This window comes from Mytilus edulis, chromosome 1 (assembly GCF_963676685.1).
Source record: "Mytilus edulis chromosome 1, xbMytEdul2.2, whole genome shotgun sequence".
NCBI lineage: Eukaryota > Metazoa > Mollusca > Bivalvia > Mytilida > Mytilidae > Mytilus > Mytilus edulis.
This window is the reverse complement of record NC_092344.1, coordinates 15,323,923-15,342,492: the sequence shown is the minus strand read 5'-3', so window position 1 is coordinate 15,342,492 and position 18,570 is coordinate 15,323,923. Positions and strand designations below refer to the sequence as shown.

The window sequence follows — 18,570 nt, the reverse complement described above, 5'->3', positions numbered from 1 at the left end:
AAGAGTCTTTAACTTACATCTTTTGTACTTGCATTCAACAGAGAACCATTAAAAGAGAAAACAAAACATCTAGTTTCATCTGAATTGGTTGTTTTTCCTATCAGCTCAAATCCTTTCACAGTCTTGAAACTTGCTAAAATTAAAAAAAAAATAATGTTAATTTAATCAAAATAAGATAATAAAATATTACTGATAGATACAACAAATATTTCATATATTTCAAAGGAGTATTTCTTCCATAATTTTTTTATTGTTTATATCTCATTAAGATATTGATCAAATAAAACTTTTGATGGAACAACTATCAAAATCCATAGAGAACTATTTAGGTGAAAGAGAAAGAGCTACAAGCGAGTTTCTTACATATTTTTTTTGGATTCATTTATCAAACCCTTCGACACATAATGAACATTAACGTTGCATATCATCGCATGATGAAGTCCCGATGTTCAGAGTGGAATATGATGCTCAGAGGGGAATTTTAGTTGTTCAATGACATTTGGGATAGTCTCAATTTATAAACAAGAGGCTCTCAAGAGCCTGAATCGCTCACCTTAATTCTTTTGGTTAAATCTCTCATCAATGATTATTTTGGCTTTTCAATTTATTTAAATGTTTTTTGGATCGTCCTATTTTCTTCAAAAGCCAAAAAAAATAATCATTTTCTCCTATGTTCTATTTTAGCCATAGGAGCTATGTTTCTTGACATACAAGGAAATAAAATATAAAATTTATACTAGATACTCTGAAACTCATTTAGCCTAAGTTTGGCTGAAATTGATACAGCAGTTTCAAAGGAGAAGATTTTTTAAAGTAAGTCAACATGATGAACAAATTGTGAAAAAAGTCTTTAAAGGGCAATAACTCCTTAAGGGGTCAATTGACAATTTTGGTCAAATTGACTTAATTGAAGATCTTACTTTGCTGAACATTATTGCTGTTTACAGTTTATTTCTATCTATAATTATATTCAAGATAATAAACAAAAACAGCAAAATTTCCTTAAAATTATCAATTCAGGGGCAGCAACCCAACAACAGGTTGTCTGATTCATCTGAAAATTTCAGGGCAGATAGATCTTGATCTGATAAACAATATTACCCACGTCAGATTTGCTCTAAATGCTTTGGTTTTTGAGTTATAAGCCAAAAACTGCATTTGACCCCTATGTTCTATTTTTAGCAATGGCGACCATGTTTGTTAATAGATCACAACTTCGGATACAATTTACAAGCTAGATACCCTAAGGAACATTCAGTTAAAGTTTGGAAGTATTTGGCCCAGTAGTTTCAGAGGAGAAGATTTTTGTAAAAGATTACTAAGATTTACGAAAAATGGTTAAAAATTGACTATAAAGGGCAATAACTCCTAAAGGGGTCAACTGACCATTTTCGTCATGTTGACTTATTTGTAAATCTTACTTTGCTGAACATTATTGCTGTTTACAGTTTATCTCAATCTATAATAATATTCAAGATAATAACCAAAAACAGCAAAATTTCTTTAAAATTACCAATTCAGGGGCAGCAACCCAACAACAGGTTGTCTGATTCATCTGAAAATTTCAAGGCAGATAGATCTTGACCTAATAAACAATATTACCCCATGTCAGATTTGCTCTAAATGCTTTGGTTTTTGAGTTATAAGCCAAAAACTGCATTTGACCCCTATGTTCTATTTTTAGCAATGGCGACCTTGTTTGTTGATAGATCAAAACTTCGGATACAATTTATAAATTAGATACCCTAAGGAACATTCAGTTAAAGTTTGAAAGTATTTGGCCCAGTAGTTTCAGAGGAGAAGATTCTTGAAATAGTTTACGACGACGACAGACGACGACAGACGACGTACGACGACGGACGCCAAGTGATGGCATAAGCTCACTTGTCCCTTCGGGACAGGTGAGCTAAAAATTGATAAACCAAACAATATATACATAATGTGAGGGTATCCAAATTGTACCTATTTGAGTTTTTCAACCTACATTTATTTATGATCCAGACAAATGTTTCCATTCTGTGTTTATTTTATAGATGTGTCCTTATCTACTATATATAGACACACCAATTTGATTTTTAGTCCATATAGTATCATTTAAAAATGGGTTCGATCTGACCTCCTAAAGACATAAGAGTCAGTCATGAGGAGTACAGAAATAGCATCCATGCTGAAATTCACATCCTCAAGAATAGAATAAATGTTTTGTTTTATCGCTTCAAATATTTAGAACAATTTGACATTAGTCCATGCTTACTATTCATTTTTTAAGGAACAGATGCAAATGTAACATATTTTGTTTGCTCACTTTTCAAAGATGACTTTTAGTGAATGTTGCAATTGGTGACAGTTATGTAGATTTTACATTGTTACGTTACAGTGCAATAACAAATAGTTATAAACTTATGAAATTCCTTGTTGTTTGAGCATCTGGAACTCAAAGAAAATTGGTTCACAGTATAATTGACAGATACCAGATCTTCTTAAGCTAAATAAAAATCACTCAAAGAAAAAGTTAAGATTTTTTTTTCAAGTAGACATTACATACCCAACTCAGGTTCGTAGCCAGAAATTTCCAAGGGGGGGGGGGTTATTTGGACTCACAAACTCAACTTTAGCAGTCACAATTCAAACAGACAGTGCTTATTTGTTTTCAAAGGGGGTTTGTACAACCACCCCAAACACCCTGGCTACAGGTATGCAACTTAAAAGTACATCCCTCATTAATTTTGCTCAATACGTATGTCTTGGTACAAAAGCTTTTTTACAGCTTGTGACTGTTAAAAAAAAATATCATACCATTTGGTGGAACTTTGAATGTTACATTTACTCCAGGATACATGTACTCCTTGCCTGAAGAAGTCCATTTTTGTTCAATTGGTATCAAATCAAACAAACTAGGTTTGTCTGGATAAAGTCCATCTTCTCTCTGGTAGAGTTCTGGAAAATTAGCTGATAAACTTGCACAATCTACAAAATATACATTAACATTCATTTTTTAAATATAAAAGTAATATCTATAGTTACTATGTTAATTACTTTGTATTTGAGACTCTCTCCTCATGACAGTAATTTTGTTGTTCATAAGTTGTCCAGAGTTACAAATAGAAGTACATTGTACTTAACTTTGATATCTTCATTGACCACATGTTTGACAATTTAAATTTTCAGTGTTGTACATGTATTTCAGACCATAACATATCAATATCTTTAAACCTAACAGCTATTAAAGGTGAAATAATTTCAGCACCCATGGTTTGTTTTTTTCTGTTAGTAAATGGAAACCACAAATGAAGGAAAAGAAAGATAAAATAAAAATTTTCATTGGGTTTTAATGAAAACTTTGACAAATGATTTTTTCAAAATTATTTTGAAATCTAACCAGCAGCACAGTAATAAAACTTAACTTGAACATATCTTTCAAATTTAGCTTCAATTGGTTCAGCCAAAGGCCAAACAGAATGATGGAAAAAGCACCCTTTGGTCCAAGTGAGCTAAATAAACTGCTTTGCTGAGCCCAGCTGGATACGCCCTCAGAGGTCCAACCCTGAACAGATGGGGCAAAAATGGACACAATATTTAAGCTTGATACAGATCTGAATTTGGATTGAAATTAAATATTTGACATATTATAGGTTTCAGAATAAATGTATGTAGTCAAAGAACTTGAAATTGGATATATGAATTGAAATTATATTCAATTAAAGATTTCTTGCTGTTGTGTAATAAACTGTGCTGTTGGACAATACTGTAAATCTGTTGTCAGACTATAAACAAATAAAGTTCAATTTCATCTTAATGTCATATTAGAATTGTATGAAAATCAATAGGGAGATTACATCAATAGCTATGAATAATTTACCACAGTTTCACGAGAACTGCTGAAAACATTTTTGAGTTTTTGTCCAAAAACCTGAAAATACCCCCTTTTTTAATGGATAAAACCACATAACTCAGAAATTTAAAATCTAAAATTCATAAAATTCTAAAGGGAGATTACATCAAAAGATTTTAACAATTCACCACAGTTTTATGAGAACTGCTGAAAGCATTTTTTAGTTATTGTCCGAAAACTGGAAAATCACCCTTTTTTATGAACTAGGAAACCATAAATCTGAAATTTATAAAAAATGAAAGGGAGCTCACTTCAATATATATAAACAATTCACTAAAGTTTCATGTATATTGGTTGAAGTGTTTTTGAGTTAATGTCCGACATGTTGACGACTGACTGACGGACTGACTGACAGACGTTCAAAGATATATTTACCAAAATATGTCACGTAACCAGGCGTATAAAGACTAATGCTCTAGCTGGATAAGCATTCCAAGTCATACATTATTAGATATTTAGCATACTACACATTAAACTATTGTTTTCGACTCAATCTTTTGTTAATATATTACTGGTATTTTTTTTTATAAATTATGCCTTAATTTTCCTCAAGTAATCTTTATGGTTTAAACTGGTCCTTTTCTTTAGATTTTTTCTTTCAACTCTTTCATGCCTTTAACTAAACAATTAAATAATTGCTTCTACCTGGGTAATTAAGTACAAACAGCAAAAATAGCATGCTTCAAAACCAATTAAGTAATTGGTCTTTAATTATGCAATAGTACATATTTATTTTCTTTCCTCTAAGGTGAAAATCTGTAAACATTTGCATTAATAAATGCAGTCCCTTAATTAAATCTAAATCATGCAGAAATATGCTAATCATGAAATAATTAAGTCATGACTTCCAATACAGAACTAACTCTGCACTGTGAGTAAAAATTGAAAAGATATTAAGCATAATGCTTAAGAAATTTCCTTTAATCCTACTTTTTTTCATTAATTCGATATAAGAAGATGTGGTATGAGTGCAAATGAGACAACTCTCTATCCAAGTGACAATTTGTAAAAGTAAACTATAATAGGTCAAAGTACAGTCTTCAATATGGAGTCTTGGCTCATACCGAACAGCAAGCTGCACATATTATATATCTATAAAATTTAAAAGAAGTATAAACTAATAGCAATATAGGATAAATAAAATTCATTAAAGAGTTAAAATCATAAACTAAATTTTATGCTCCCACAGACCAGAAAATATTAACAGCACTAATTTATTCTTAAACAATATCAATAAATGTACAAAACATGTAAAGATCACTGAGTTGTGAAAAACAGATATCTTTGATGTGTTGCATTTAATAATTTAAGATATGGAACAGTAAATTAGGGTGTCACAAATTTGAATAATTGAACATTTAATAAATATTGGAAAATAATGTAACCCTTTTTTTATTCCCTTTAAAGTAGGTTGTAGAAATTTAACTGAGATACCCATGGCCACTAATGTGGAACATATATAAAATTGATGAAAAAGTTTTCAAAAAATTTCTTATGTATTGTATCTACAGAATTACAGCTGTTGCTAGAAGAACAGATTTCCATTCTAACAATTCAAAACAACAATTTTCAGAGCACTGCATTCAACATACATTGTGTCCAGTCAGCAAAACAGTAATTAAGCTTACTGTTATAAATTGCGACATACATTTAAATTGGTCTAATGAATTTTCAAATCAAATTGGAAAATATCTTTCTGTTGTAATTTAAAAATCATCAAACAACAGGAACAAAGTTAAATTTAATCGTAAATTTATATGACATGACTATATGATATATCAGATCAATTGCTTTAAGAATTACAGAACAAAGTAAAGAAAACTGATATGCAATTTCTCAAGTGCCACATCAATGTCCACAAAAAATTCACTCTTTTAGAAGTAAAAAAATTGAATTTAACAAGTAACTTTGAGTGTTGAATACATGTATTTACCATACATGTTAATTAAACATGACTATATATCTAAGCTTGGTTTCAATCTAAAGAAAGATTTGTTAATAATTATTATTCATTTACCTGAACCTACAGCACTAATTTCAGTTATTTCTAAGTTACATTAACCTTGATCTTGGATACAATTACATAATAAATTATCTAAAACACAGAAAAAACCTAATCACAAACAATATCGTTGTCACTACTTGCCCTAATGCCATAAACATCCTACATAAAGTTCTTGGCAATGCTTTAATATAGCAGTGCACTGATCAAAGGGCAACCATCAATCAATCAATCAAAAAATCTAGAGAAGGTGGGGGCATTAATTTTTTTTTAATATCAATATATTTTTTGCTGGTCCTGTGCAAGAAAGCTCTTTGGTGGTATTCTTTGGTCTTCTGTCCATCAGGTATAGATGGGATTTTCTTAATAATATTTTAAACATGTATTCACAACATTAATAGAAGGTGGGTTATTTAAAGCTTGACACATAGTCTAAACATTTTTCTACTATTGCATGAGGTCTATGTGTTAGATATAAAAAGATGTGGTATGTATGAGTGCTAATGAGACCACTCTTCATCCATGTCACAATATGTAAAAAAAACGGTCTTCAACACAGAACCTTGGCTCACACCTAACAGCAAGCTATACAGAGCCTTAAAAATGACTTATGTAAAACCATTCAGACAGGAAAACCAACGGTTTAATCGTTATAAAAAATGAAAAACACTATGAACCACACCAACAAACAACAACCACTGATAACCCATAAATGCCTATAATTTTTGTATTGTTTGGTTGCTGTCTTATTTATATATATATAACTCATCCCTATTTCAGTTACTGTGGTAAAATTATATCAATAATTGTGTAATAAGACTGAATAGTTGGTTTGTTATTTTTCATTATTAAAAGATTTTAATATGTAGAGCAAAATAAATAGAGTCCTGTGACAAGAGATTTTAAAACTCATCATCAAAGGAAATATGTAAAGCTTCAATTCTATCCATACACCTTTGTCATATGTATAAATGCTTTACTCAAACGAATTATATATCTACAAATATTTGCATTGCATACAGTTTAAAAAGCTATTTATCAATCAAATTTCTTACTAAATCGATTAATTTTCAATTTTTTTCCGATACATCTTACAAAATAAAAGACTGGTCTATTCCAAGTCATCACAAAGTATACCAAGGAATATTCATTCACTTTTCATTTCTACAAGAGCTTAACAAAATTGAAAATAGGTACCAGTAACATACAAGTTTGTGTCATCCTGCATCAGTACATATTTGTTGACTCCAAAAACATTTGAATGTTTACCTTAAAGGATTCTTTTTATACTTATAGCTACTGAGATATTAACTCTCATATTTTAAGGCCATACAGTGCCCTATAGATATTAATTTCTGCGTCCTTTGGTCTCTTGTGGAAAAATGTCTCATTGGCAATCACACCACATATCTTCTTTTTCTTGTATTTTTTTTTTATATCAGACTGAGAATGAGAAGTTAAGATAAACTTAACTAGGGTCAATGAAGTAAGAAATGTAACTTACAGTGATCCAATTCAGCTGGATGCTGACCTTCATGTATTTCCAAAAATACATATCTAACATGTAAGATTAGGTGATCCTTAGTGTAAATAGATATATGAAATGTAGATCACGAAGTAAAAACATACGAATCTCTTCAGTGTTATAATTACCTTGTTTAGAGCTGTAAGACACATCACACCCAATGCCAGCCTGTAATTACATAATTACAATTATAAACGATCTTATACATTTTTTACTATCCTTCATAATATAATTCATAAGAATTTAAGACTACAGTTTGTGTTAACTCCCTTCACATATCATAATCATATACATATTAGCTATATAGGTCTATAAGTTTACCACAGAACAGAGATTTTTTATGATGCTATGATTTGAAGTGATGAAACATATTTTTAAACCCAGTAAAGGGTCATTCTATTGAAAATGTGCTATTTTGTTTTGTAATAGGTAGTGTTTTGCGCCACACAGAACATTATAACACAGAACAAACATGGAATTTATTTAAAATTTCAATCACAAGAAATTATACAAACTCCATAATTGAAAATAATTCCAAGTTTAGATAATAGCCTGTTCTAGTATTAAAAGGGTAGGAAGGATCATTTGAAAGTTGGTGGGAAGTCTTTTTTGTTTTATTCTATTTTTTAACCTTGAATACATGGGGGGAGACTTGCAAGTTTCTCACAATTCACTATTAATAAAAACTTATTGGTAAGCATTGCAAGGCATACCAAATAGAGTTAGTAGGTCATTTTCTTTAATGAAGACCTAATTATTCGTTTACACAAGTGCTAAAATGCAAATGAAGAAAAGACAATTAATAAAAGAAGGTCATAGTTTTTAAAAATAAAAAAAATATTTAATTACAATCAATGTATATGTATACATGTTGATGCATCATTATCATAGAAAGGTCAGTTGATATTGAATATTATGTAAAACTATGTTAAATAAATATACATGTACTGTAGTTAGTCATTAGTTAGTTCTCCAGTACTCTTTCTTTGAATTTGATAATTTGAAATCGTTTTAATGGTTCAAATGATTCAATTTTGATTTTTAGTACATGTAATGGGATTAAAAGCATTGCAACCTAAACTTATTGATATTTGTCAAATATTACAAACAATTTGTATTTCTCAATTTTTATGAAAATAAGATGTTGTATGATTGCTAATGAGACAATTCTTCACTAAAGACTAAATGACATTGAAGTTAAGCAACTATAGGTCCCCATAGGATCTTCAAAAATAAGCAAATTCCATACTGCATAGCAAGCTATAAAAGGCCAAGAAATTACAAATGTAAAACAATTCAAGGCCTAATTTATGTACAAGACAAAATATAAATGAAAAACAAATATGATATACAGTAACAAACGATAATCACTGAATTATGATTGTTTATCTCAAAATGTGAAAAATTACATATTTGTTTAAAAAATAGGTATGTTGCCATTGTGAGACATACAGTAAAAGCATATCCTGTTTTTATACTGACATAGAACTAATACATATATCATAAATTTACTGTAAAACTAACAATCTTGTTTTTACTTTAAATCTTATTTTCATAATACTTCCTTATTAGCCTAGAGCTTATGCGATAAGTTTAAAAAAACAACTGTTAATGACTGTAATTCTGATTTCTATTTCCTTTACATATTCAAAATAAAGTCCCTTCACCAAATGGAGTCAAGTGGCGAAGCTAAAATGCCACTTATAACGTTAACTTTACAGCAAAGAAGGAAGAAAAACACACTTCAGATACAACGCTAATTGGATTAAGCATTTAATGCTCCGTATGTTCTGGAGCATCCAATCGTAGGTGGCAACACAAATGTCAATAAATCTCCTTGTCGCAAGAGTAAACAGAAATCAGAGTACAGCTGACATTATTTCGAAAAAATCATTACATTTCAAATATCTCAGAGCAAAATATTGTATCATTATTGCTGAAAAGAATTATGTTTATTCTCATGCTTAGAGAGAAATTAATCTCTCTTAATTTGGATTTTTAATGTGCAAAAGTGTAGCAGGTTTTTCTGACTTTTATTGTCAGTTAAATTGTATTAAGTGCTCGTTTATGATCAAGTGCAACATATCTCATTTCCGTCTTAATGCAAAAGATAAAGTACAGTACAACCATTTCTTATAAGAAAATAATAGCATATAAATTAACAGTTCAACAATTCCTAAAATAAACAAGAAGGAGACCAATTCATTTGGAAATATTGTTAGCAGATATATACACTTACACAGAAGTACACAACATGTTAGCAAAATATTAACTTCAAACAAACAGTATACAAAGCAAAATCATTTCCTTAAAGATTCTGCCAGTCAATAAAGAACAATCAATCATTATATTTTACTGACAGTTAATAATGAACAGTTTCTCATAACAGAATACTGACTGTCAATAAAGAACAATCACTCATTAAAGTATACTGACAGTCGGTAGAGACAGGATACTGACAGTAAATAAATAACAACAACTCATTAAAGTATACTGAGTCAGTAGGGAACAATCACTCATACAGTATACTGACATTCAATGAAGAACAATCATTCATAACAAGATACTGACAATTTATAAAGAACTATCACTCATTACAGGATACTGACAATCAATAAAGAATAATCACTTATTACAGGATATTGACAGTAAATAAAGAATAATCACTTACTACAGGATATTGACAGTAAATAAAGAACAATCACTCACTACAGGATACTGACAGTTAATACAGAACAATCACTTATTACAGGATACTGACAGTCAATAAAGAATAATCACTCATTACAGGATACTGAAAATCAATAAAGAACAATCACTCATTACAGGATACTGACAGTCAATAAAGAATAATCACTTATTACAAGATACTGACAATCAATAAAGAACAATCACTTATTACAGGATATTGACAGTAAATAAAGAACAATCACTCATTACAGGATACTGACAGTTAATACAGAACAATCACTTATTACAGGATACTGACAGTCAATAAAGAATAATCACTCATTACAGGATACTGACAATCAATAAAGAACAATCACTCATTACAGGATACTGACAGTCAATAAAGAATAATCACTTATTACAGGATACTGACAATCAATAAAGAACAATCACTTATTACAGGATACTGACAGTCAATAAAGAACAATCACTCATTACAGGATACTGACAATCAATAAAGAACAATCACTCATTACAGGATACTGACAGTCAATAAAGAATAATCACTCATTACAGGATACTGACAATCAATAAAGAATAATCACTTATTACAGGATACTGACAGTTAATAAAGAATAATCACTTATTACAGGATACTGACAATCAATAAAGAACAATCACTTATTACAGGATACTGACAGTCAATAAAGAATAATCACTTATTACAGGATACTGACAATCAATAAAGAACTATCACTCATTACAGGATACTGACAATCAATAAAGAACAATCACTTATTACAGGATACTGACAGTCAATAAAGAACAATCACTCATTACAGGATACTGAGAGTCAATAAAGAACAATCACTCATTACAGGATACTGACAGTCAATAAAAAACAATCACTTATTACAGGATACTGACAGTCAATAAAGAACAATCACTTATTACAGGATACTGACAGTCAATAAAGAACAATCACTCATTACAGGATACTGACAGTCAATAAAGAATAATCACTTATTACAGGATACTGACAGTCAATAAAGAACAATCACTCATTACAGGATACTGACAGTCAATAAAGAACAATCACTTATTACAGGATACTGACAGTCAATAAAGAATAATCACTTATTACAGGATACTGACAATCAATAAAGAACTATCACTCATTACAGGATACTGACAATCAATAAAGAACAATCACTTATTACAGGATACTGACAGTCAATAAAGAACAATCACTCATTACAGGATACTGAGAGTCAATAAAGAACAATCACTCATTACAGGATACTGACAGTCAATAAAAAACAATCACTTATTACAGGATACTGACAGTCAATAAAGAACAATCACTTATTACAGGATACTGACAGTCAATAAAGAACAATCACTCATTACAGGATACTGACAGTCAATAAAGAATAATCACTTATTACAGGATACTGACAGTCAATAAAGAACAATCACTCATTACAGGATACTGACAGTCAATAAAGAACAATCACTTATTACAGGATACTGACAGTCAATAAAGAACAATCACTCATTACAGGATACTGAGTCAATAAAGAACAATCACTTATTACATGATACTGACAATTAATAGAGAACAATCACTCATTTCAGTATACTGACCGTTACTTAAATACAATCACTAATTACATAGTACTGACAGTCAAAGAAAAATCACTCATTACATAGTACTGACAGTCAAAGAACAATCACTCATTAAATAATACTGACAGTCAAAGAACAATCACTTATTACATAATACTGACAGTCAAAGAACAGTCATTGAATACTGGATAATAACAGTTAAAGAACAGTCACTTTTTACAGGATAGTGACAGTAAACGAACTGACTGTCAATAAAAAACAATCACTAATTTCAAGATACTGACAGTCAATGAAAAACAGCCTTTTATTGAAGTATACAGGTAGTCATCCATTATTATTATAGTATTATGACAGTCCATATACAAACAATAATTTATTACAGGATACTGACAGTTAGTTTGCTTTATCAATGTTGGTTAGTCCCTATAGTTATCTTTCTAAATCATAGGCGGATCTAGGGGGCCCTGAGGGACCCTGTGGGAAAAATTTGGTTGATTATATAGGGAATCATTGAAGCATGACTGGAGCGGGCCCCCTCAGGAAAAGTTCTTGGTCCGTCACTGTTAATACACACATAATTCAGTACTTGAACCACTTATCTCCTTCTTCATTGTATTTATATAAATATTCATTATAATACATATAGTTAAGGCATGTTCCACTAAAACAATATCAATGACCATACGATACATCTATGTCATATATAACTTGTAAAACAAAAATTCTGTGATAACAATATATTTTCTGTGAAAAACTTGTTTTAGTTAGAGGACATGTCAAAACAATGTCAATGAACCTACATCTAAGTTGTATCTCTTCATACCCGTAGCCAGGGGGGGTTCGGGGGGTTCGGACGAACCCCCCCTTGAAAACAAATAAGCACCGTTAAAGTCAATGTTCTGTTCGAATTGTGACTGTTAAAGTCGAGTTTTTGAGTCAAACGAACCCCCCTTTTGAAATTCCTGGCTACGGGCCTGCTCTTTAAATGGACTTTTCTTTAAAAACAATATATTTTAGATAAAAAGATTGATAAATTTAAAAGAAATGTTCTCCTAAAACAATAGAAATGAGGCCCCTCATGGGGATGTCCATGTAATCACAAACTTTTTGCCAATATAATCACATAATCATTACTTGTTTTTTTAAACAAAGGTACAAGATAATCAAATAATAAAAAATACAGTCCTTTTATCAAATAATCACTTTAAAAATGGCAAATAATCACATTATCATAAAACCCTTGAGAAGGTTCATAAATGATGGGGTTGCACCTACTTCATATCACTTTCAAAACAATATATATTTCATGAAAAGCTTATTGTTAATTATAAGGAGAAATGTATGAAGTATTTTCAGCCGATTTACTTGCACTTTATTTTCTCTAATCTTCAAGAATAAATATTGTTACGTAAATATTTCTTCATACTATTTCAAATATATAGGATTTGCTTACTCAAACAACAACAGATGATAAAATACCAACATATTCTCATACAAGAAAAAAGGTTTAAATTATTTACTTTGTGTCATTAGATATGTACTATGTATGTTTATACTACATTGTCTACAGGTGACAAAAAGGGGGGGAAGCTTTAGACTTCACAAAATATGTTTAACCCCACAGCATTTCAGCGTCTGTCATAAGTCAGGAGCCTCTGGCCTTTGTAAGTCTTGTATGTTTTTAAAATTTTGTTTCATTTACAGAAGAGGATCCAGCCATTTTTAAAAAGGGGGAGGGGGATCCCAACTTAGAATAAAGGGGGGTTCCAACTATATTTCCCAATTCAAATACATTGATCATCCAAAAAAAAAGGGGGAGTTCCAACCCCCCAGAGCTCCCCCTCCCTAGATCGGACACTAATTTGTAGGTTTCAGATTTAATTTTGACATCCATTCACTTAACTAGCACAATTTTTGTTTAGAGGCTGGCTCTAGCCTGCCTCTGGATGCATGATTTTCTTGCTGTATTGAAAATGTATAAGATATATAGTATATTTATAGCCTTGGGCTGTTTCTGCTTTTTGGTTGGATTATTGTGTCTTTGACACATTTACCTGATTACCATTCTTTATTCTATTTACAGAAAAAGAAAAATTTTATTGTTCGAAACAAAATAACAACTCATACTTCCTATACAAAAAGAATTATTTCATAATACCTAAATGCACTATAAAGAGATAAAGAACAAATTGTTACACAATGTATATTATTCATATTCACAACAAAAGACTTTTGTGGATACATGTATTTGCATGAATCACCTTGACAGAACTTCCTGATTGAAAAACTTAATTGACCTGATTGTTTACACTTCACTACCTGCATTCAGACTGACATCTTTAAAGAAAATATTCTAGTAATATATACTAGTAACCTAAGTATTATTGGTTTTCATATCAATTGATCAGTAAACTTGATTTCAAGAGCTTTAGGGCATTTAAATTTTTATTTATTTTCAACAACCTTATTATTTAAGGCATCTAAATCTTTCAGATAAAAACATAAATTGGTTCAATATTCTTTTTAAATCGAACAAAATTCTTTTCTAAATACAAGGGAGTATGAGAGTTGATTAAGGGGAAGACCTGAATCATTTGGGTATTACACCAACTTGCTGAGAATACTTACATGTACAATGCTTGTTTAGACTATGGACAGAACAATGTAGTAAAAAACACTCTATTTATCAGCTTTCTGATGATAATTTGTACAGATATATCATGTTAAGGAGGGGTATTTGCGTAAAATACCAGTCGAGAGAATGTTTAATTTTGCAAGCTGTAATGCGTGGGAAATTCATTCGCAAGACTGGTATTTTTCGCAAATACCACTCAAGAACATGCTATATCTGTTTAATTACACCGAATTTTAACGTTAAAAAACGCATTGATGATCGTGACGTTACAAGCGTTGAGTCAGATAGAGTATTTTTTGGCAAATACCATGGCAGAGAGGGTAAAAAAGGCGTATCCACTTTGCATATACCCCGACCAGCATTAAAATAAACGATATTCATTTGATAACAGTAAATTGGTGAAAAATACACTGGCTATCAATCAATCAAAACCCAGGATTCTTACATAAGGTGTAATTAAACAAGATATTAACTACATGTACATTGTATTGTCTACATATTTCAGACAAGACTATTGGGGGTGTTGTATCAATGGGAGTGTTACGACTCAATATGGTGATGGATCAATGGGGTATCAGACTTATGGATCAATGGAGTGTTGAATTTTATGGGCTGCAACAATCAAGACCCTTCTTTTCCAGCTGAAATTGGTGAGGAAACCAACATTCACAGCTAGTCTACTTTGAAAGGAGGCATTCTCCCAATTGAAGATTGAATACCAACATATCATTTGGACCATTTGTCCCCACAAATCCAAAAAACATTTTAAGGAAACCAATATGAAAAGTTCAATGTTATATATTCTCTACTTATATTTTCATAACAATGTCTACAATTAGCATGATTAGGTCAAATGTAGGTTGACCACAACAATGAGCTCATTAAGAATCAATTAAAAAAATACTAACATCTGCAAAGCAGTGGCGGATCAAGAGGGGGGGGGTTCAGGGGTTGGAACCCCCCCCCTTTTTTGGCCGATCAATGCATTTGAATGGGAGCATATAGTTGGAACCCCCCTTTTACTCTGGGTTTGGAACCCCCCTCCCCTTCTTTAAATGGCTGGATCCGCGCCTGCAAAGTACAAAGGAAAATCCTGAAAATGAGTTTATTCTAGAGGGATTGTGTCAAGGCCAATGGCTATCAAACTATGTCATATTATTGTAAATTCATGGAATTGAAAAAAAAACTCCTTACATTTTTATCATAAATTTGTTAACCAAACACCTATTTACATGGCAGGCTGAAAAAAAATGTTACTTTAAAAAACATTTCTTGATTTCAAGTGCCCCTACAACTTTTAAATAATACTTATTAATCAACTACAAGTCAGCAAAAAATACCTTTTTTCATGTCCCTTAATATGACAATATTCAGTAATGAAGTTTATAAGTTTGACCAGCTGGAACTACATGGACATTCTGGGAATGATTATGGTCAAGTTGATAACCTATTGGTAAGGTCATTTATACCCCATTTTAGACCTTAATTCATGGATTTGGTATTTGATCTAATGTCAGGACACAATTTTTTTAATTTCCATCAGTCCTTAAAGTACAGCAGAAAGAGAAAAACTTTATTTTTTTTCTGTTAAATTAATGGAGAATTCTTTTCTTCAGTCTATTTTTTCTTTTTCAATCTTCAATTCTGAAAGATATCATATTCTTATTTCTAAAACCAGCGAAAGTAAATAAAAGCTTTAACAGAGATAAGTTCATAAATCAAGTTTAATTTATTGTTAAACATGCATATTTTTGACAATTTGTCATTACCATAAACACTTTTTTATATTATCAAACACAGATTTGTAGGTGACTTTTGACAACATCTTCCCTTTACATGTACAAGTTACACCAACTTTTCTGTACAATAGTTACTGACAACATTTTGACATGTTCTGCTCATCAAAACAAAATGTACCTTTAATCATAATCATTATAATTCAGCTGTTGTATTGTCAAGAACAAATTATATATTCATCAACAAAGTTTTATCAGCATAAATATATACATGTACATGTATGACACACTTCAATCCCACATCTTTAGAATCTAAATATCTGTCAGACTGCCTTATGATCTAACATCATAAAGACTTCTTTTATCTTATACTGTAGCTGTGAAGATTTATTGAGAACACTCATCTTACCTCATGTCCATAAATTAATAAGATGAAAAGTGATTTACAATTATTCTAAACATGTAAATCTATTTAGAATATATTGACTTATGAGAAAAATCCTGAAGGAGTTTCGTAAATTCCAAACACAGTACAATGTACATTATATATCATATCATAATTTGATTAACTACCTTTCCATGATGTTATTAGCTACTGTGGATTCATATTTTTGTGGGTACCAATATTTGTGGATTGAGGAAAACTTGTAATTCGGTTGATATTTTTGTCCATGATTTTGCCACAGTCCGAATAAAAGCCTTTAGAAAATTTAAATGTTGTTGATCATTTGTATTTGTGGTTTACCAATACCCACTACTTGCACAAAAAACTGGTATCCCACAAGTATTAAAATGTACAGTATCTGGTATTTTCCATTTATTTACAGGGGTCAAAATAAGAAGACTTCATCACAGGCAAGTAGATTATGTACAGGCCTAGGGTAATCTTAACTAAATCTCAACTTGCATACTTTGCCAGCTACTGTGAATTCACTGATGAAAGCCCCTACATAATATATTTTGTCAATGAAATAAGGAAATGCAATAAAATAACCAATATTGTTTGAGGAATAAGAATAACAAGTCCCAAAATTAAACCTTATTGATGGAATACTTATCCCTTAAAGATTTAACCTCAAGTAGAAATTCTAATAAAAAAGATTTAACAGATAACATAAGATGCTCTGTACACCCATGTAAATGTATGCATATTTGTCACACCCTTGAACTTTGTTTACATAATTTGAATGATTCAATAATATATGAATTTATATTGTTTTCCTGTTTAAAAATGATATACATGTACATGTATACATTGCAATTTCAGTTGGTTTTTTTTTAAACTTTCTCCATGTGGGTGTTTAATGTGGTATGATTGCAAATGAGACAACTAACTATTAGTTAAAATAAAGTAGGAGTAAGCAGTTATAGCCCACTGCCTTCAACAATGAGAAAAATCCATACTGTGTATTTAGTTATATATGGACCAAACATGAAAAATATTCAACAATTCAAACATGAAAACTATCAACCTAATTTTATATAACAAAACAATTCATTAAAAAACAAATCATTCTCTTTGTTATATTTCAATCCATTTCATGAGGACTTTGGGAATATTAGTTTTATAGCGAAATGCATGTGTCACTGCATTTAAATTAAAATTATTATTATAATATTATCATTTCAGGAAGGTTGGTTAGGCTTCAAATTACCACACTTACTTATTAGACTGATTTCCATATATGTTTTCTGATATGATATATAAAGTACATTTTGTCATTGATCATTGTGATGATCCCTCTAATGTTCATGCAAAATTTGCATTAAAACTTTAAAAATAGTACGAACAGGATAGAACTTGTAATAATTTGATTAAGAAGTTATTTTAACCACAAAAAATATTTACCCTAACTTGGGTAATTATATTTTATTTGATATCTCCAATTTGGATATGCTTCAGTAATTTTTGAATCCCACGATCTTTAAAATTGTTTTTTTTCGTAACCATTAGTATTTACTCAACATCAAATCAATACTAACGTGAATAACAAAACAGTACTTTTATAGCATTGTAATCATTGAAATCTGAATAATGGGAAAATAAAATATGCAAACATAAACAAAGCAACAGTTTATTTTCAGTATCAAATATATCGGCTAATGGTGTGTAATCTAATTACTTTTTTATGTTAAGTTTTAATGGTTTTTCAATTACAATATATTTAATGTATTGAACTATTATTTGAGAACAGAAATGGCCTTTATCCCATAAGCTTCCATTTTTAGCTACTTTGTGGGACAAATGAGACTGAAAGAATCATCTACATTCATCATATTCTAAATACGAGCTACACCTAAGGGTAAAACAGAGCAAATCAGAAATAACCAGATGGATGTTCCACACATCCATCCATAATCAATTCTCATTACATGTGCCAGCACAAAGATCTCAGTAGCTTTATATTCAGTTTATTAAACAGGATAATATATTTTCACATCATTTCTCCCCCACCAATAGGCAACATCTTAAAAATTCCC

At 30.5% G+C, this 18,570-nt stretch overlaps 1 protein-coding gene across 2 annotated transcripts in view; it reads right to left on the bottom strand.

The window, feature by feature from the left end:
• Positions 1–18,570, bottom strand: part of LOC139524866 (interleukin cytokine receptor-related protein 1-like) — a 29,583-nt gene that overhangs the window by 10,601 nt on the left and 412 nt on the right. For both annotated transcript variants that reach the window (XM_071319993.1, XM_071320002.1), the window contains exons 2-4: positions 7,548–7,587; positions 2,797–2,967; positions 18–133 (exon numbers count right to left, since the gene is read on the bottom strand). In XM_071319993.1, the coding sequence (XP_071176094.1) occupies positions 18–133; positions 2,797–2,967; positions 7,548–7,587 (327 nt within the window). The remainder of the gene's footprint in view (positions 1–17; positions 134–2,796; positions 2,968–7,547; positions 7,588–18,570) is intronic.